The sequence below is a fragment of the Scyliorhinus canicula genome, chromosome 4 (genome assembly GCF_902713615.1).
Source record: "Scyliorhinus canicula chromosome 4, sScyCan1.1, whole genome shotgun sequence".
Classification (NCBI taxonomy): domain Eukaryota; kingdom Metazoa; phylum Chordata; class Chondrichthyes; order Carcharhiniformes; family Scyliorhinidae; genus Scyliorhinus; species Scyliorhinus canicula.
In genome coordinates, this window is record NC_052149.1 from 243784079 (window position 1) to 243804389 (window position 20311).

At 53.8% G+C, this 20311-nt stretch overlaps 1 protein-coding gene across 2 annotated transcripts in view; it reads left to right on the top strand.

The window, feature by feature from the left end:
- stard15 (StAR-related lipid transfer (START) domain containing 15) overlaps positions 1–20311 on the top strand; it is a 151431-nt gene that overhangs the window by 118089 nt on the left and 13031 nt on the right. For both annotated transcript variants that reach the window (XM_038796357.1, XM_038796358.1), the window contains 2 exons: positions 14742–14889; positions 16102–16205. In XM_038796357.1, the coding sequence (XP_038652285.1) occupies positions 14742–14889; positions 16102–16205 (252 nt within the window). The remainder of the gene's footprint in view (positions 1–14741; positions 14890–16101; positions 16206–20311) is intronic.

The window sequence follows — 20311 nt, forward strand, 5'->3', positions numbered from 1 at the left end:
TGCGAGAGTGCGAGGGTGCGACAGTGCGAGGGTGTGAGAGTGCGAGGGTGTGACAGTGCGAGGATGTGACAGTGCGAGGGTGCAAGAGTGCGAGGGTGCGAGAGTGCGAGGGTGCGACAGTGCGAGGGTGTGACAGTGCGAGGGTGTGACAGTGCGAGGGTGTGACAGTGCGAGGGTGCGAGAGTGCAAGGGTGTGACAGTGCGAGGGTGTGACAGTGCGAGGGTGTGACAGTGCGAGGGTGCGAGAGTGCGAGGGTGTGAGAGTGCGAGTGCGAGGGTGTGACAGTGCGAGGGTGTGACAGTGCGAGGGTGTGAGAGTGCGAGGGTGTGACAGTGCGAGGGTGTGACAGTGCGAGGGTGTGAGAGTGCGAGGGTGTGACAGTGCGAGGGTGTGACAGTGCGAGGGTGTGAGTGTGCGAGGGTGCGAGAGTGCGAGGGTGCGACAGTGCGAGGGTGTGAGAGTGCGAGGGTGTGAGAGTGCGAGGGTGTGACAGTGCGAGGGTGTGAGTGCGAGGGTGCGAGAGTGCGAGGGTGTGAGAGTGCGAGGATGTGACAGTGCGAGGGTGTGAGAGTGCGAGGGTGCGAGAGTGCGAGGGTGCGACAGTGCGAGGGTGTGACAGTGCGAGGGTGTGACAGTGCGAGGGTGTGACAGTGCGAGGGTGTGACAGTGCGAGGGTGCGAGAGTGCGAGGGTGCGAGAGTGCGAGGGTGCGACAGTGCGAGGGTGTGACAGTGCGAGGGTGTGACAGTGCGAGGGTGTGACAGTGCGAGGGTGCGAGAGTGCGAGGGTGTGACAGTGCGAGGGTGTGACAGTGCGAGGGTGTGACAGTGCGAGGGTGTGAGAGTACGAGGGTGCGAGAGTGCGAGGGTGTGACAGTGCGAGGGTGTGACAGTGCGAGGGTGTGAGAGTGCGAGGGTGCGAGAGTGCAAGGGTGTGACAGTGCGAGGGTGTGACAGTGCGAGGGTGTGAGAGTGCGAGGGTGTGACAGTGCGAGGGTGTGACAGTGCGAGGGTGTGAGAGTGCGAGGGTGCGAGAGAGCAAGGGTGTGACAGTGCAAGGGTGTGACAGTGCGAGGGTGTGACAGTGCGAGGGTGTGAGAGAGCGAGGGTGTGACAGTGCGAGGGTGTGAGAGTGCGAGGGTGTGAGATTGCGAGGGTGTGAGAGTGCGAGGGTGTGACAGTGCGAGGGTGTGACAGTGCGAGGGGCGTGACAGTGCGTGGGTGTGAGAGTGCGAGGGTGTGAGAGTGCGAGGGTGTGAGAGTGCGAGGGTGTGACAGTGTGAGGGTGTGAGAGTGCGAGGGTGTGACAGTGCGAGGGTGTGAGAGTGCGAGGGTGTGACAGTGCGAGGGTGTGAGAGTGCGAGGGTGCGAGAGTGCGAGGGTGTGACAGTGCGAGGGTGTGAGAGTGCGAGGGTGTGACAGTGCGAGGGTGTGACAGTGCGAGGGTGTGACAGTGCGAGGGTGTGACAGTGCGAGGGTGTGAGAGTGTGAGGGTGTGACAGTGCGAGGGTGTGACAGTGCGAGGGTGTGAGAGTGCGAGGGTGTGACAGTGCGAGGGTGTGACAGTGCGAGGGTGTGGCAGTGCGAGGGTGTGGCAGTGCGAGGGTGTGACAGTGCGAGGGTGTGAGAGTGCGAGGGTGTGACAGTGCGAGGGTGTGAGAGTGCGAGGGTGTGACAGTGCGAGGGTGTGACAGTGCGAGGGTGTGAGAGTGCGAGGGTGTGACAGTGCGAGGGTGTGAGAGTGCGAGGGTGTGACAGTGCGAGTGTGTGACAGTGCGAGGGTGTGACAGTTCGAGGGTGTGACAGTGCGAGGGTGTGAGAGTGCGAGGGTGTGACAGTGCGAAGGTGTGACAGTGCGAGGGTGTGAGAGTGCGAGGTTGTGACAGTGCGAGGGCGTGAGAGTGCGAGGGCGTGACAGTGCGAGGGTGTGACAGTGCAAGGGTGTGAGAGTGCGAGGGTGTGAGAGTGCGAGGGTGTGACAGTGCGAGTTTGTGAGAGTGCGAGGGTGTGAGAGTGCGAGGGTGTGACAGTGCGAGGGTGTGACAGTGCGAGGGTGTGAGAGTGCGAGGGGTGTGAGAGTGCGAGGGTGTGACAGTGTGAGGGTGTGAGAGTGCGAGGGTGTGAGAGTGCGAGGGTGTGAGAGTGCGAGGGTGTGAGAGTGCGAGGGTGTGAGAGTGCGAGGGTGTGACAGTGCGAGGGTGTGACAGTGCGAGGGTGTGAGAGTGCGAGGTTGTGACAGTGCGAGGGTGTGACAGTGCGAGGGTGTGAGAGTGCGAGGGTGTGAGAGTGCGAGGGTGTGACAGTGTGAGGGTGTGAGAGTGCGAGGGTGTGAGAGTGCGAGGGTGTGAGAGTGCGAGGGTGTGAGAGTGCGAGGGTGTTACAGTGCGAGGGTGTGACAGTGCGAGGGTGTGAGAGTGCGAGGGTGTGAGAGTGCGAGGGTGTGACAGTGTGAGGGTGTGAGAGTGCGAGGGTGTGAGAGTGCGAGGGTGTGAGAGTGCGAGGGTGTGAGAGTGCGAGGGTGTGACAGTGCGAGGGTGTGAGAGTGCGAGGGTGTGAGAGTGCGAGGGTGTGACAGTGCGAGGGTGTGAGAGTGCGAGGGTGTGAGAGTGCGAGGGTGTGACAGTGCGAGGGTGTGAGAGTGCGAGGTTGTGAGAGTGCGAGGGTGTGAGAGTGCGAGGATGTGAGAGTGCGAGGGTGTGAGAGTGCGAGGGTGTGAGAGTGCGAGGGTGTGACAGTGCGAGGGTGTGAGAGTGCGAGGGTGTGAGAGTGCGAGGGTGTGAGAGTGCGAGGGTGTGACAGTGCGAGGGTGTGAGAGTGCGAGGGTGTGAGAGTGCGAGGGTGTGACAGTGCGAGGGTGTGAGAGTGCGAGGGTGTGACAGTGCGAGGGTGTGGCAGTGCGAGGGTGTGGCAGTGCGAGGGTGTGACAGTGCGAGGGTGTGAGAGTGCGAGGGTGTGAGTGCGAGGGTGTGACAGTGCGAGGGTGTGACAGTGCGAGGGTGTGACAGTGCGAGGGTGTGACAGTGCGAGGGTGTGACAGTGCGAGGGTGTGACAGTGCGAGGGTGTGACAGTGCGAGGGTGTGACAGTGCGAGGGTGTGAGAGTGCGAGGGTGTGAGTGCGAGGGTGTGACAGTGCGAGGGTGTGACAGTGCGAGGGTGTGACAGTGCGAGGGTGTGACAGTGCGAGGGTGTGAGAGTGCGAGAGTGTGAGTGCGAGGGTGTGACAGTGCGAGGGTGTGACAGTGCGAGGGTGTGACAGTGCGAGGGTGTGACAGTGCGAGGGTGTGAGAGTGCGAGCCCCGGCCCTGATCCCACTCGTCCGGGACTGTGACTGTCCGGCCATTACGGCCACTGAACATTCAAACTTCCTCATGCAGGACGTGTTTGTTACGGGATTAGGTGGGACCTCAGACCCCAGCGACTGTTAGAAGGGGCCGCGCTCGGCCGAGCAGAGACAGAGAAGCTAACGCTCTCTATGACGGTCGCCTCGCGCAACGTCCAGGCCGACACCCCCAGCCACGCGGCCCACCCCTCCTACGCATCATTGACCCCACAGACGGCCGCCCCAGCGGGATCCTTACCCAGCCAATATGCCTGCGCCACGCGCCAGCCAGTGAACCCCGGGGGTCCGTCCCTGATGTTATTTTTGCGGCCAGCAGAAACACCCCCGCCAATGCTGCCCGGCGCGCGCTGCCCTTTGTAAGGCTTGCGGCAAGAAGGGGCACTTCGCCGCGGTGTGCCAGGCCCGTGCAGTCACCGCTATCGCCCCCACCCCCCTCGTTTATGGACAATGGTCGCCGCCATCTTCACCTCCCCGGACAACACATGGCCTGTGGGCGCCGCCATCTTCACCTCCCCGGACCACACGTGGCCAGTGGGCGCCGCCATCTTCTCCCCCCCAGACCACGTGCGGCCAGTGGACGCCGCCATCTTCCCCTCCGAGCACCACGTGCGGCCCATGGGTGCCGCCATTTTGTCCTCCTCAAGATCTTCAGGCGCCGCCATCTTGTCTCCCTACGGCAGATGGCACCGCCAGCGTTCCAGGACCTGTGCCCCCCGGGCTCCCCATCATCCGACACCAGCGACGACCGACCACGATTTGCCTCAGTGACCATCGCTCAGTCTCGTCCGCACAACCTGGCCACCGCATCGACCAGCGTTAAAATCAATGGACACGTGACCTCTTGTCTGCTGGACTCCGGGAGCACTGAAAGCTTCCGGTAAGGCACTGCTCCATCGCGGTCCACCCCGCCAACCAAAAAATCTCCCTGGCCTCCGGATCCCATTCCGTGGCGATCCGGGGGTACTGTACGGTCACACTCACGGTCCAGGGCGTAGAATTCAGTGGCTTCCGCCTCTACATCCTCCCTAATCTCTGCGCTGCCCGGCTACTCGGCCTGGACTTCCAGTGCAACCTCCAGAGCCTAACCCTGATATTCGGCTGGCGCGTCCCATCCATTACTGTGTGCGGCCTCACGACCCTAAAGGTCTACCCGCCTTCACTCTTCGCAAATCTATCCTCAGATTGCAAACCCGTCGCCACCAGGAGCAGACGGTACAGCACCCAGGACAGGACCTTCATCAGGTCCGATGTCCAGCGGCTGCTTCGGGAAGGCATCATCGAGGCCAGCAACAGCCCCTGGAGAGCCCAAGTGGTCGTGGTTAAAACTGGGGAGAATCACAGAATGGTCGTGGGCTACAGCCAGACCATCAATCGGTACACGCAGCTCAACGCGTACCCCTCCCACGCATATCTGATATGGTCAATCAGATTGCACAGTACTGGGTCTTCTCAACGGCTGACCTCAAATCCGCCAACCACCAGCTCCCCATTTGTAAATCGGACCGTCCATACACTGCCTTCGAGGCAGCCGGCCGCCTCTATCACTTCCTCAGGGTTCCCTTCGGCATCACCAACGGGGTCTCGGTCTTCCAAAGGGAGATGGACCGAATGGTCGACCGGTACGGTTTGCGGGCCACCTTTCCGTACCTAGACAGCGTCACCATCTGCGGCCATGATCAGCAGGACCACGATGCCAACCTTGCCAAATTTCTCCTCACCGCCACTCTCCTAAACCTCACCTACAACAAGGAGAAGTGCGCATTTAGCACGACCCGTTTAGCCATCCTCGGCTACGTGGTCGGATCCGGACCACATGCGCTCCTCTCATGGAGCTCCCCCCCCCCCTCCCCCCCCCACTGCCCCAAGGCCCTCAAACGCTGCCTGGGGTTCTTTTTGTTACGCTCAGTGGGTCCCAAACTATGCGGACAAGGCCCACCCACTCATACAGTCAACCCATTTTCCCCGAGGCACAACCGGCCTTCGCCCCTATCAGAGCCGATATTGCCAAGGCCGGGATGCACACAGTAGACGAGACGTTGCCCTTTCAAGTAGAGAGCAACGCATCAGACGTCGCCCTAGCCGCCACCCTCAATCAGGCAGGCAGACCCGTGGCATTCCTTTCCCACACCCTTCATGCCTCAGAAATTCGGCACTCATCCGTCGAAAAAGAGGCCCAAGCTATCGTTGAAGCTGTGCGGCATTGGAGGCATTACCTGGCCGGCAGGAGATTCACTCTCCTCACTGACCAACGGTCGGTAGCCTTCATATTCAATAACACACAGCGGGGCAAGATCAAGAATGATAAGATCTTGAGGTGGAGGATCGAGCTCTCCACCTACAATTACAAAATTTTGTATCTCCCCGGTAAGCTCAACGAGCCCCAGACGCCCTATCCCGAGGTACATGTGCCAGCGCACAAGTAGGCCGACTCCGGACCCTGCACGACAGTCTTTGTCACCCGGGAGTCACACGGTTGTTCCATTTCATAAAGGCCCGCAATCTGCCCTACTCCGTCGAGGACATACGGACAATCACCAGAGACTGCCAGGTCTGTGCGGAGTGCAAGCCACACTTCTACCGGCCGGACCGTGTGCGCCTGGTGAAGGCCTCCTGCCCCTTTGAACGCCTCAGCTTGGATTTCAAAGGGCCCCTCCCCTTCACCGACCGTAACACGTATTTTCTCAGTGTGGTCGATGAGTACTCCAGATTCCCCTTCGCCATCCCATGCCCCGATATGATGTCTGCCACCATCATCAAAGCCATCAACACGATCTTCTTCGCTCTGTTCAGTTTCCCCGCCTACATCCACAGTGACAGGGGATCCTCATTCATGAGTGATGAGCTGCATCAGTTCCTGCTCAGCAGGGGTATCTTCTCCATCAGAACGGCCAGCTACAACCCCCGGGGAAACGGGCAGGTAGAGAGGGAGAACGGGACGGTATGAAGGGCCGTCCAACTGGCCCTACGGTCCAGGAACCTCCCAGCCTCTCGCTGGCAGGAGGTCCTCCCTGATGCACTCCACTCCATTCGGTCACTACTGTGCACCGCCACTAACAACACACCCCATGAACGTCTTTTTGCCCTCCCCAGGAAGTCCACATCCGGGGTGTCGCTCCCAACTTGGCTCGCAGCTCCAGGGCCCGTCCTGCTCCGTAGGCACGTCCGACTCCACAAGGCGGACCCGTTGGTGGAAAGGGTGCAATTGTGCCATGCAAACCCCCAATATGCCTACGTGGCGTACCCTGACGGCCACCAGGATACTGTCTCCCTCAGGGACCAGGCACCAGAAGGTCACACACACACCCCCCCTGCCTCTCCCCTACCCCGGCACTCCCAGCAGCAACCCCCCCCCGGGACCATCCGTCCTCCCCTTGCCCACACCCAAGGATGAAGAGGATTTCAGCACGCTCCCGGAGGCTCCGGACATCAGACCAACAGTGGCATCGCCGCCACCACTGCGTCACTCCCAGCGGCACATCAAGGTCCCGGACCGGTTAAAGCTCTAACTGGTCCACTGGACTCCAAAAGACATTTTTTTTCTCTCTGCCAAAATGTAAATGCAAAAGAAACCATAACCATCTGTTGTATATAGTTCTCCACCACCCCCGCCGGACTCAATTTTAACAGGGGGTGAATGTGGTAAACCACTGTTGCACCTCTATTAGGTGATGTATGGTAGGACCTGTACTACAGGTACGTTGGTAATCCCTGCCTGCTGGCTCTGCCCAGTAGGCGGAGTATAAATATGTGTGACCCCCATGCTGCAGCCATTTCGCCAGCTGCTGTGGGAGGCCACACATCTTAGAGCAATAAAGCCTCATTTGAACCCAACTCAGTCTCTGTGCAATTGATTCAAACCAATTCCCCCTCTCCCAGGCCCAGAGCTACCTTTGTTCTGGGCCGAGAGGCCACCGAGGGAGTCAGTATTGTGGTGGAACAGAGAGGGAGGGCTCTCAATGGGAGCTTGTTTCCTACCTGCTGCTCTGCTGTCAATGAGACCCCACACTTAAAACTGACTGGGCCTCCCACTGACATAACCGAGAGGCCAACACGCCAACGGGGAATCATTTTGCTCAGGACCAACCTCAGAATGTGAAGGATTCTGGACGGAAGCACGGAGGAGAACACTGCCTCAGGCAGCCTCTTCTGGGCAGGTGAGACATTTGGATTGTAAATACTGGTCAGTGGTTAGCACTGTTGCTTCACAGCTCCAGGGTCCCGGGTTTGATTCCGGCTTGGGTCACTGTCTGTGCGGAGTCTGCACGTTCTCCCCGTGTCTGCGTGGGTTTCCTCCGGGTGCTCCGGTTTCCTCCCACAGTCCAAAGATGTGCGGGTTAGGTGGATTGGCCGTGATCAACTGCCCCTGAGTGTCCGTTAGGTGGGGTTACAGGGTTACGGGGCTAGGGAAGGTTCCCTTTCAGAGGGTCAGTGCAGGCTCGATGGGCCAAATGGCACTGTAGTGATTCTATTCTGTAATCAAATCAGAGTGGACTTATTCTCTCAATTTGTTACTTAGAAACCAGGTGACATGATAGAAAAGAGCACAGTTCTTTTACAATTGGGATGTGATTTCTTCTGAAAGGAGCTCTGCTGGTCTGAGTTTGAGATATTTTCACGGCCAGCTGCAGTCAGTTTGTTCAGCTACCCACTGTGCAAGCCGACAGCTCCCCAATGGGCTGAGATACTCCCTATAATCTCAACACCGAGGATTTAATTACTGCTGTCAAAGCCTTCAGTGTGCATCACATTTACTCAGGGCAGATGGCTACCTCCCATCCTCCCTGGCTGTCACCTCCTGCTCATTCTGAAACCCAGCAAATCTTAAACAAACTGACTTTTCACCATTGACTTATTCACTGATGTTAAGGCTTCATTGCTCAATTGGACCAGTCACACAATCTTTTGATGTATAATATCTGAAAATATACCTATCCAGAGAGTCAAAGCCCAGAAGTTAAATGAGTTTTTAGCGCACGGTGGTTAGCACTATTGCTTCACAGCACCAGGGTCCCGGGTTTAATCCCCGGCGTGGGTCACTGTCTGTGCGGAGCCTGCACGGTCTCCCCGTGTCTGTGTGGGTTTCCTCCGGGTTCTCCGGTTTCCTCCCACAAGTCCCGAAAGACGTGCTGTTAGGTCAATTGGACATTCTGCATTCTCCCTCTGTGACCCGAGCGGGCGCCGGAATGTGGCGACTTTTCACAGTAACTTATTTGCAGTGTTAATGTCAGCCTACCTATGTCACGAATAAAGATTATTATTATTATTATTATTACATAGGCAAAGGAGATCAAGTGGACGTGATTTATTTAGATCTTATTTCGAGAGTGCTAGAATACAAGAGCAGGGATGTCTTTCTGATGCTCTATAAGGCTCTGGTCAGTTCCTATTTGGAATATTTTGAGCATTTTGGGGCTCATATCTAAAGAAGGATGTGCTGGCTTTGGAGAGGGTCCAAAGGAGGTTCACCAGAATGATCCCTGAATTAAGGGCTTGTCATAAAAGGAGTGATTGAGGACTCTGGATCTGTACTCATTGGAGTTTTGGGGGGATCTCATTGAAACTTACAGGATACTGCGAGGCCTGGATAGAGTGGACGTGGAGAGAATGTTTCCACTTGTGGGAGAAACTAGAACCAGAGGACACCATCTCAGGCTCAAGGGACAATCCTTTAAAACTGAGATGAGGAGGAATTTGTGAAAAGGTGAATCTGTGGAGACTAAATCACTGAGTGTCTTTAAGACAGAGATAGATAGGTTGTTGATTAATAAGGGGATCAGGTATTATGGGGAGAAGGCAGGAGAATGGGATGAGAAAAATATCAGCCATGATTGGATAGCGGGGCAGACTCGATGGGCCGAGTGGCCTAATTCTGCTCCTATATCTCATGGCTTTATAAGAACATGACGATGAGTAGGAGCAGGAGTAAGCACTAATATTCCACAAACCTGTTCTACCATTCTGATTACCATCTTGGCCACATCTCTACGTTCCTAACTTTTTCCCAGAACACTTGACTCCACTTGAGATTATCAGTCCATCATGTCTGTCATAACAATGGATCATAGCCCCAATGTAATTGGTGTCATATTGTAAATATCCATAGACTCTCTACTGAAGGTGGAAATTCAGCCCATTGAAGTCGACACCAACCCTCCGAAAGAGCACATTTAAAGAAGTATAGTGTGCACTTGCGATCCCAGGGCAGACAAGACTGGGCCAAGAACAAGAAAATGGGATTAGAATAGGTAGTTGTTTCTGACTGGCACAGATGCGATGGGCTGAAGGGCCTTTTCTGTGCTGTGGACACTATGACAAAATTGAAGCCCGAGGAGGTCATTGAGTTCCTCAAGTGTACTTGAACATTCCATCAAATCATAGAGAGAAATACCCAATATTCATTGACTTGTTTTGGAGGAATAAAACAAAAATACATGAAAATCTGAAGTTGGACATGTTGACAGCAAAGAGGCAAAAATTAGATGGTAAATGTCTGGGAATAGGGAGATTTGATGATGTGTACATATTGTACACGACCTCCAACCAGCAGGTGGCAGTGTGGCAGTGTAAGTCAACCATGCAGCTCAGTGTCTCGGGGAGTTGGGAGTAAGTCGTGTTGGTGGATAATGTATTTTGCAGTAGCTCTATAATCGTTAGTGTTAGTAGTTTGTTATTTTATTTATTCTAGTTATCTTTATCATGCAGTTGTTCCACAATAAATTATTTAAACTAGATATTCTGTCATGCATCATTCATATTGGTTAGTCTACAGAACATGACTTCATAACTTGATCGAGTTTTTTGAGGGGGTGTCAAAGGTGATTGATGAGGGGAGGAAGGTGGATGTTGTTCATATGGACTTCAGTAAAACCTTTGACAAGGTGCCTCATGACAGACTGGTACAAAAGGTGAAGTCACATGGGATCAGAGGTGAGTTGGCAAGATGGATACAGAACTGGCTCAGTCACAGAGGCAAAGGGTAGCAGTAGAAGGGTGTTTTTCTGAATGGAAGGTTGTGACTAATGGCGTTCCACAGGGATCGGTCCTGGGATCTCTGTTGTTTGTGGTATACATAAATGATTTGGAGGAAAATGTAGCTGGTCTGATTAGTAAGTTCGTGGATGACACCAAGGTTGGTGGAGTGGCAGTTAGTGTTGAGGATTGTCAAAAGATATCGCACAACATAGATAGTTTGGAGACTTGGGCAGAGAAATGGCCAATGGAGTTTAATCCGGACAAATGTGAGGTAATGCATTTTGGTAGGTCTAACATAGAGGGGAAATATACCATAAATGGCAAAACTATTAGGAATATAGAAAGTTAAAAAGATCTGGCGTACAGGTCCACAGATCTTTGAAAGTGGCAACACAAGTGGACAAGATAGCCAAAAATGCACATGGAATGATTGTCTTCATTGGACGGGGCATTGAGTATAAAAACTGGCAACTCATGCTGCAGTTGTACAGAACCTTGGTAAGGCCGCACTTGGAATATTGCCTCACTACCAGAAGGATATGGAGGCTTTGGAGAGTGTGCAGAGGAGGTTTACCAGGATGTTGCCGGGTCTGGAGGGTGTTCGCCATGCGGAGAGGCTGAATAGAGTCGGATTGTTTTCATTAGAAAGACGGAAGATCAAAATCAAATCAAATTTGGAATATTGTGTACAATTCTGGTCACCATACTACCAGAAGGATGTGGAGGCGTTAGAGAGGGTGCAGCAGAGATTTAGAACATAGAACAGTACAGCACAATAGGATATTGCCTGGTACGGAAGGCATTAGCTATGAGGTGAGGTTGGATAAACTCGGTTTGTTCTCACTGGAATGAGTTGCTCAGTTCCTCCAATAGTTGACTGAACAGCAGTCAGTTGATGCCTGAACTGATGTAAATGCCATTTTACAGCAGGTGTCGGAATGTGTGCCAGTCGCTCAGTGATTGCCCCCTCCCTGCCCATGCACACTGCAGTGATACAGCTGAGATCAGAAGCCAAATGGAAAAGGTCGATGGAACCCTAATATTGCATAGTGGCTCCCATTGTTGCTGTGACAACATTATTTATTTATTGAAGAAGACTTTTGCAAGTGACACTATTTTGCTCCTTGCTCATTATGAACCTGATCAAAATGATGTATCCAAAGGAAATCCCTAATTATTTAATTCACCATTGATGTTCTTTTATTCTGTTTGTTTTATCTTCTGCTTCAAAGGTAAGCTGCTGGTTCCATATCAACAGGACAACTCATTAAATAAAGTAATTGCACTGTGCCTGATAAGGTCTAAACATCATTTGTTTTATTAATGAGAGGACCATTCACAGAAGCCCAGTTTATCCAAACTAATGTCGCTGACTCAAGCCATTTGAATAAGATAATACAATGGAGATAAGTTTGAAATTGCATCTTGAATGAATAATCATTCTTTTGAGGTGAAGTTTAGAGAAAATTATAATAATGTAAATAATAATTTAAGCCTCAATATCTTAGTGTAGACAGGGGAGACGGTGGTGAGGGTATATTATCACTAGACAAGTCACCCTGAAGCCCAGGCGAATAACCTGAAACAGCTTCAATCAAATCCAGCCTTGGCTGCATGGGGTGGGTGGGGGGGGGGGGGGGGGGGGGGGAGACACATTAAATCAATTAATAAAATCAGTTGAGAAAAATCTGGAACTAAAGCTAGTTTCAGTAAAAGTGCCAGATTGTTGTAAAAAACCCATCTGGTTCACCAATGTCCTTTAGGGAAGGAAATCTGCCGTCCTTACTCGGTCTGGCCTCCATGTGACTCCAGACCCATGGCAATGCCCCCTGAAATGGCCCAGCAGCTACTCAGTTCAAGGGCAATTCGGGATGGGCAATGGATTCTGGCCTTGTCACGTCCTATGAAAGACTTAAAAAAATCAAAGTTGTGATACAATTTCTATTTGATATTGCTGTAACTATGATATTTGATTAATTAGTTGGGAAAATCGCGAGGAACACAACAGACTAATCCTGGATCACAGCTCATTACATTTTCATTTTATGAATTTGTAAAATTTGCTTCACATTTTTCAACTGCCATTAATATCAGAATCTTCAGGAAAGTCTCAAGTTATGAAATTATTGAAGAATGATCCTGGCATTAATAACATGCTTCACACATTTGGAGGGTGAAATTCCCCCCCCCTCCCCCCCCAACCTCGGGTTCAATAGCGAGTGGGGTGGGGTGGGGCGGGAGAATTCAGTGGGAGGCCCAAAACTTTATTTCATCTTGGCGTGAATTTCTCACCGGATCTTCTGCCAGTGCCCCCCATGGGGGCAACCCCATTGGAGACTCCACAAAACCACCAGTGCGACGCAGAATTAAAATTTAGCCGAGCAAAATTAACAACCCACTCTCAATTTTCTGTCAGGGTAACAGGAAGTCACGCCAGTCCAGAACATGCCTGGACCAATGTGGGTGTAAAAATCAGAACTTACTTTTCAAGTCTTGCTGACTTCTAAGGAGAGAACGACAAGCCTGATGCTACTGGAGAGACACATCGCCTGGAATGGTCAGTGGATCCTCGTGTCTATGGCGCCTCTCGGAAGGTGGGAGGTTGCCACTTAGCAACTTCAGCTTCTCTGATATCCGACTTGCTCCGGCCTATTGTCTTTACCAAGAGCTGGTCAGGGTGCAGCAAAGGTGTTGGGGTGAGTGGGAGGGACAGAAAGGTCTTCGGAGAGGGAGAGTGAAGTGGGTAAGAACAATGAAGGGGTAAAGGGGCAGTGTTAGGAAGGTGGAGGGCATTTGGAGGAATTGAAGTGTGTGGCGGGAGGGGGGGAGGGTGAGTGTGGAGAAGTGTAACTGTGGAGGTTGGTGATAAGGCGGAGGAAGGACTAAGGGAAGGAGTTCGGAAGGGTGAAGGAGTAAGTGTGGCATGTGGGAGGAAGAAGGAATTTAGAGGAGTGGAATTGTCCGGTGGGAGGAAGGAGTGATGTCCTTGGACCCTGATATCGTGGAGCCTTTGTGGATTCTGCAAACGCTGGATGAGACTTACCCTGGCAGCGGCTCATAGGTGGTTCATCCTCTTGAGGCACAGGGTTGCTGACCTCTGGAATGCTTTTGGCATCAGCCGCCTGTGCCCATTCCGCATTGGTTTCTCTGCTGGACTTCCTCACACCCAGAGCCGGGCAGAGTACACCCCTCCTGACCTCAATATGGTCAAGGATGGTACGCAGAGTTCTGTAACTATACTTGGCCACCGGCCCATCACCTGCCCTTTCTGACATCGCCTCTCAATGTTGGGTGATGACCGTAAGGATTCTGGGCACCTGGATATGTTGGGAGATTCGTCAATTGTGTAATTTCAAGAAGGAATTAGATATAGCTCTTGGGGCTAAAGGGATCAAGGGATATGGGGGGAAGGCGGGATCAGGGTGTTGAACTTGATGATTAGCCATGATCAGAATGAATGGTGGAGCAGGCTCGAAGGGCTGAATGACCTACTCATGGTTCTATTTTCTATTTATGTTTCTATCTATCTCTGGAACATAGCACTATAACCTGGATACATAATGAATGAGGTCAGAGCTTGAATAGGTGTGGTTTCCCATTGCCTTCCACAGTGGAAATGATTCCCATCCCTGACCCCAGATGGGAGAACTCCACCAGTGGGTTGGATTTTCTGCCCATTCACGGTTCCGCCGACAGGGCACCGCCATCTTGGGTTTTGTGTCGGTGAGGGGTGTGTTCCACGGGAAACCCCATTGCCAATGGCAGGACCCAGAAGATCCTGCCACAGCCATGGTGAGTCGCCCTCTGCTGCTGCAGAACACGGTATGGAAGAGGAGGAACATCCTATAGAACACGTTGTGGAGGTGGAGGAACATCCTATTGAACACGTTGTGGAGGTGGAGGAACATCCTATGGAACATGCACCAACTTTCTAAAATAGTCACAACGCTGCATGGAGTTGGACCAATATTTTTTGGAATTATGTTGCAATCAGTATGGACCCAACCATCTTTGTTCAATGTTCCATCAAGTGGGCAGCTGTGCTGTACTGTACTCCATGTTGAGCACTTTGAAATGATTGAGGTTAGGATTGGGTGAATTAAGGGCAGCATGGGGGTGCAGTGGGTTAGCCCTGCTGCCTCACGGCGCCAAGGTCCCAGGTTCGAATCCCGGCTCTGGGTCACTGTCCGTGTGGAGTTTGCACATTCTTCCCGTGTCTGCATGGGTTTCGCCCCCACAACCCAAAGATGTGCAGGGTAGGTGGATTGGCCTCGCTAAATTGTCCCTTAATTGAAAAAATTATTGGGTGCTAAATTTATATTAAAAACAGTTCCTTCACAACCTTGGTGCCATCATTAGATGAATCCTAATCGTTAATCTCAGAAATCTGTTCTGCCTATTTCCAACCTGTCAGGATTTCTCGTTGCAGATGAGAATTAACTGCAAGGATGTTTCAGCTGCCACCGTCTACGATGTTCTTCATGACACACATTACAGAAAAAAATGGGACACCAACATGATTGAGACGTACGATATCGGCCGGCTGACAGTGAATGCAGACGTGGGTTATTATTCCTGTAAGTAACTCCCAAGATCAGATTGTTTCACTGTGACAATAACCCTCATCAAATTGTGCAAAGGCAAATTTTCCAGCCGAAACGTGGAGATGCTGAGTGAGTGCAGAGTATCTCGAGATTTAAACATGATCAGTATATGTGTGACTTTGTGATGTAAAAGATTGATTGATTGTGAGGAGAGACAGATAGAGAGCAGATCCCGAGTGAAGAAGGAACGGTTTTCTAAGCAGTTAATAAACTTGTAATATCTAACCCTGAAGAAAGAGTTGTTGATGTGACCATCAATTCACACGACATGTAGTTGGAAGTGAACAGTGGTTTTAATGATCTTACAACGGAGCCTGCCTGTGCCGAGATGAACTGGCAGGCAGGCTCAGACTGCCAGGCTTTATACTTCCGGTTAGTAGGAGGAGCCATGACAGGAAATGACAGTGTTCGATAGTCAGGCGCATGCAGAACAGGGGGTGGGCAGCTGCTGGCTCGACACCATCCAGGATAAAGCAACTTTGCTTGATTGGCACCCCTTCCACAAACATTCAATCCCCCCACCATTGAGGCTCAGTAGCAGCCGTGTATACCATCTACAAGATGCATGACAACAACTCACCAAGGTTCCTTAGACAGCAGCTTCCAAACCCACGACCACTACAATCTAGGACAAGAGCAGCAGATACCTGGGAATCCCAGCAACTGGCGGTTTCCCCCCCCCCCCCCCAAGTCACTCACCATCCTGCCTGGGAAAAACTCCCTCCCCAGCAGCACAGTGGGTGTACCCAGGCCTCAAGGACTGCAGCGGTTCAAGAAGGCAGCTCACCACCACCTTCTGAAGGTCAATTAATGATGCAATAAGTGCTGGCCTAACCAGCGAGACCCACGTCCCGTAAATGAAACACCAATTTAATATGATTGACAAAAGACACAACAAAGACAAGAGGGAAATAGTTTAATGCAATGAGTGGGCAGGATGTGGAGAGCTCTGAGTGAGTGTGTGGTGGAAGCAGGCCCATTTGTGGATTTCAGAAGGAAATTGGTTTATTGTGTGAAAGGAAAGGAAATAGAGAGTTCGGGGGAAAGGGTAAGGGGAGTGCCATCGGGTCAGCGGCTAGTACATACATGATAGGCCGAATGGCCTCTTTATCTGCTGTTCTATGATTCTACAGGACTTTTCAAATCACTGTTCCTGCGTAACTAACACTGTTTTCTGTCTGTAAGGGAAATGTCCGAGTCCATTGAAGAATAGAGACTTTGTTACCCTGCGATCCTGGCTCCCACTGGGCAATGATTACATGATAATTAACCATTCGGTGAAACACCCAGTGAGTATCACAGGAGGAAGAGGTCCTCCTGTCCAATGTCAAGCATTCTGTCTCCATTACATTTCAACAAAACTGATGTATAACATTGGAAAAATTCAATCGTTCTGACAGCACCAGTGGAGAGTTTCCGTGGCATTCGACCTCCCGCGGACTTCCCAGCAGCCTTTAGGTCTCACGGGATATACCCGTGAGATGGTAGACTAGGAATCCCGCCCAAGAGAGGCATGACAAAACCCATGTGCCAAACCGGATCTACCGGCCTTCCCAATGAGGTTGTTGCCGGGCACAGTTCAGGACCGGTCCACACTGACGAGGACCAAGCGGAACAGCACTCAGGGGGTCTCCTGGGCCAGCGGAGGCCCCTGGATGGTCTGGTATAGTGCAGGGCGGCTTCCTGACCCTCCCCTGGAACCCGGGAGTCTTGGCACTCCCCAGCTGACACCTTGGTACCGCACCACCCTGGCACTGCCGAGGTGGAACTGCCCAGGTGGCACTGCCTGGGTGCAAGAGCGGCAGTGCCAAGGGTCATGGGTTGAGGGGGGGCCATGCCCATAAAAGGAGTATGGAGGAGGGGTTTGAAGGGGGGTGCATGGCAGGTAGGTAGGGGTCCCTGGGAGGTTGGGGAGGTCGACGGGTGAGGGTCCTGGAATGGAAGGTGTGCAGTAAGGGGGTCTTCGGGGCTTGAAGATGGGTGTCCCCCAGAGATGCCATAGCGGGGTGTCCTCACCTGGAGGGTGTGGGGTAGTGCCCATGTGTGTGGGGTTGACATTGCCCATGGGTGGGGGGTGTGGGGGACAGGCTCACTTCCAGATCAGGGCACCCATGGCGGTCCGATCTCTGAGTTCAGCTCCGCAGTGATGAAAATAATTCCAGGGGCGCGATTCCTCGGCTTCGTTACACTCGCGCTCAAGCATAATGAGGCCGATGAATAGCGGGAGAGGCAGAAAATGAAAACCGCCCCAGGCGGCAAACAGTTTACAATGTAACTGGCCACTCCCAGGGGCGAAATCGGGATCTCGCTGTAGTGTAGCGAGAAACCAATTATCACTTAAGCCCTATTTCCAAAAAATTAACGAGTGACCCCACATCCAACAGCCTCCCGTCATTCAGCGACCTCTCCAGCGAGTGTCACGCTGCTGCCGATCAATACTCTTTTTGGAAAACGTGAACCTGGCGGAAAGGTTTCTGTGGGTAGCAGAGGAGGGAAGTAGCCACCTTTGCTCACAAAGAGCCCTGGGATGCTGGGCTTACTACCCCAGTGCTCGGCTAGGGGTGGGGGAGGTGCTGGGAGGGGTGGGCCGTCATGGGAGGCACTGGGGAAGGAAACCAAGGAGCACTGCTTATAGCACCACAATGCAACCTCTGGATCATGTTTACCCACTCCAGGAGCAACCCTTGTCCCTGCCCACCTGCCCCACTGACCATCCATAACCCTCCCAGACTGCCGAGGCCTCTAGCCGGGCGGCTGAAGGTTTTCGCTAATCGGGAATTGGCAATCGTGGTTAGGTGAGCATTTCACACAACACAAGTCGATTCCTGTGGGTGGTGGGCCATGTAGCATGTGGGAGCCACTACCCAATCACACCCTGATGCCTGGACACTGCGGGAGGCAACATCACACACGCAGCCGTCAACGTACGAACACCCAGGGGGTGGGACACAGCTCCGGTGACATGACCACGGTCGGTGTGGGTGGGTGCCACGGGGAGGGGGCCTGTGCCCAGTCTAGGTGGCGCTGTGAGGGGGTGCCTGGAGTACAGGGTCTGGGGTCCAGTGAGGGGGTCTGTGTGGCGGGGTGTGCATGGACAGGACGTTTTGGGTGTGGGTGTGGGGGTGGAGGGCGGGGAGGGAGTAATCAATGTGGGAATGGAGGGTCCCGGGATGGGAGACGCTGTTTGTCAGTCAGACCCTCTCCCAATGCCTTACCGATATTGAACGCTGTGGCAGGGATATTGGACGCAGAACTTTCCCTCACGGTGCTGCTCGGCTGGGCGGCAAGATGCCGGAGACGACAGCAGCATCGTCTGCAGAGGCCCCAGGCAGCAGCCCATGTGCCAGACCCCACCCCACATCCTGAGGACCCGGCCGTCCATCAGGCCAGGGAGGGACCCAGTGGGAGAGTCCTGTGACGGCCCAGGGGGTACAGACATCGCTGGTCTTTGAACAAATAACGGACAGCGTGCGCTGCAGGAGGCTCCGCTCAACAAGGAGATGGTGAGACACCTGTGTCATGGCCTCACGGACTTGGCACCACGACTTGGAGGAAGCGCCCGCTCTCTGTTGCCATCAAGGTCACCGCAGCTCTGCCACGGGATCATTCCAGGGTTCAGTTGGGGACTGTGTGGAATCTCACAGCCCACAGCCCATCTGCCCAGGCGGACAACTACATCGACTTAGACATGGACCAGGCCCAATAAGATACCCGGACAGCAGGTTTCTCCACCATCGCTGGGATTCCCCAGGTCCAGGAGGTTATAGATATTGCCCTGCGCTCACCAGGCTTTTTGGGGGTGCCCTCTGTTAAACAAAAGGGGTTCCACTCCCTCAACATTCAGCTCATCTGCGACCACTAGACAAAGATAATGCTCGTGTGTGCGCACTTCACAGCGAGTGTCCACAACAGCTACATCCTGCGGCAGTCAGTCATCCTCGGCCTCTTTGAGGTCCACCCCAGGATGGATGGCTGGCTCTTGGGGGATAAGGGGTATCCACTGAGGACCTGGCTGATGACGCCAGTACAGAGGCCGAAGACTGAAGCAGGAACCCGGTACAACGAGGCCCATGTGGCAACGCGAGCTGTGACTGAGCGGTACATCGGGCTCCTGAAGATGTGGTTCTGATGCCTCGACCACTCCGGTGGTGCTCTGCAGTACACCCCCCCCCCCCCCCCCCGGAGAGTCGCCCACTTTGTGGGGCAACAAGCTGAAGGTTGGTGACGTGGTACATGTGGCTATCCGGGAGGAGGGGGGGGGGAGGGGGATGAGGAGGTGTCAGACCAGCAGGGGCTGGAGGACAAGACCGGGGAATAACCTCAGGCCCTGCCAGAGGCTGCAGGACAGGCGGAGGCAGTGAGGGTCCGGCAAGCCTGGGAGGTCCGTCATCGCTATCTTACCCACCCCCATCTCCCACCCTCCCTGGGTCTGTGTCACATCACTCCAGGGACCGTTAGCGGGTCACTGTCGAGGGAACGAGGTGTGATGATAACCCGCAGAGAGCTGGGTGCTGGGGCTCCTCATTCTGTGCCACAGTCTGACCCTTGCCTGTCTGCTGGGTGCTCACTCACATCCATCATCTGCACACAGTGATGCTTTGCTAGAGAAAGTGACAGAGGCTTCCTACTGGCTGTGCACAAGGGTGTTTATTGTTCAATACAGGTTCCACTCTCCCGATGGTGCGACTTGGACAAGTTCCCCAGCGCCTCGCCCAATCACATCTGAGAGTGGGACAGGTCCCGCAGAACCTCATCAAGGTCAGCCTGGTACTGGGTCACGTCTCCCAGCAAGTCGGACATCCTGCCGAGACCCTCGGTCATGGCCGTCACCGACTGTGCGACGCCTTGCACACCTTCACTCATGGCACTGACGTCGTGCACCAGGCTCTCTACTGCGGTCACCCCCTCACAGTGTTGGCCTCAGTGCCACTCATTGTCGGCACCATCTCTTGCATCCTTAACCTCTGGGACTCCTCCAGTTATGGATCTGCTGGAGTGACATTGACATCTCCCCCTGAATGTCCCGGCCGCTCCCTATCATCTCCATCAGCTCCGGGTAACCCTGTCCCACAGGCTGAGGGACACAGCTGGGTCCTGGGATCCAGCAGCCCTCTGACTGCCGTCTGGCCTGGGGGTTCCTGCCTCCTCCTGAGCAGCAGCGTGGTGCTCACCAGATTGTGCCCCAGACGCCTGTCCACTAACATGTCCCACCGAGGGGTGTGTATCTGCCGCTGGTGGAGGGTGGGGATGACAGCTGTGCCGCGACCCCAGTGGCAAACTCGGAGCTCTGCTCTGAGGTGGTCTCTTGGGAAACTGGAGAGGGGACCGCCCGGGATAGACCTGCACCGTCGGCTGGAGGAGCCGCAGGAGAATGGACCTGTGGTCAGTGGGATGG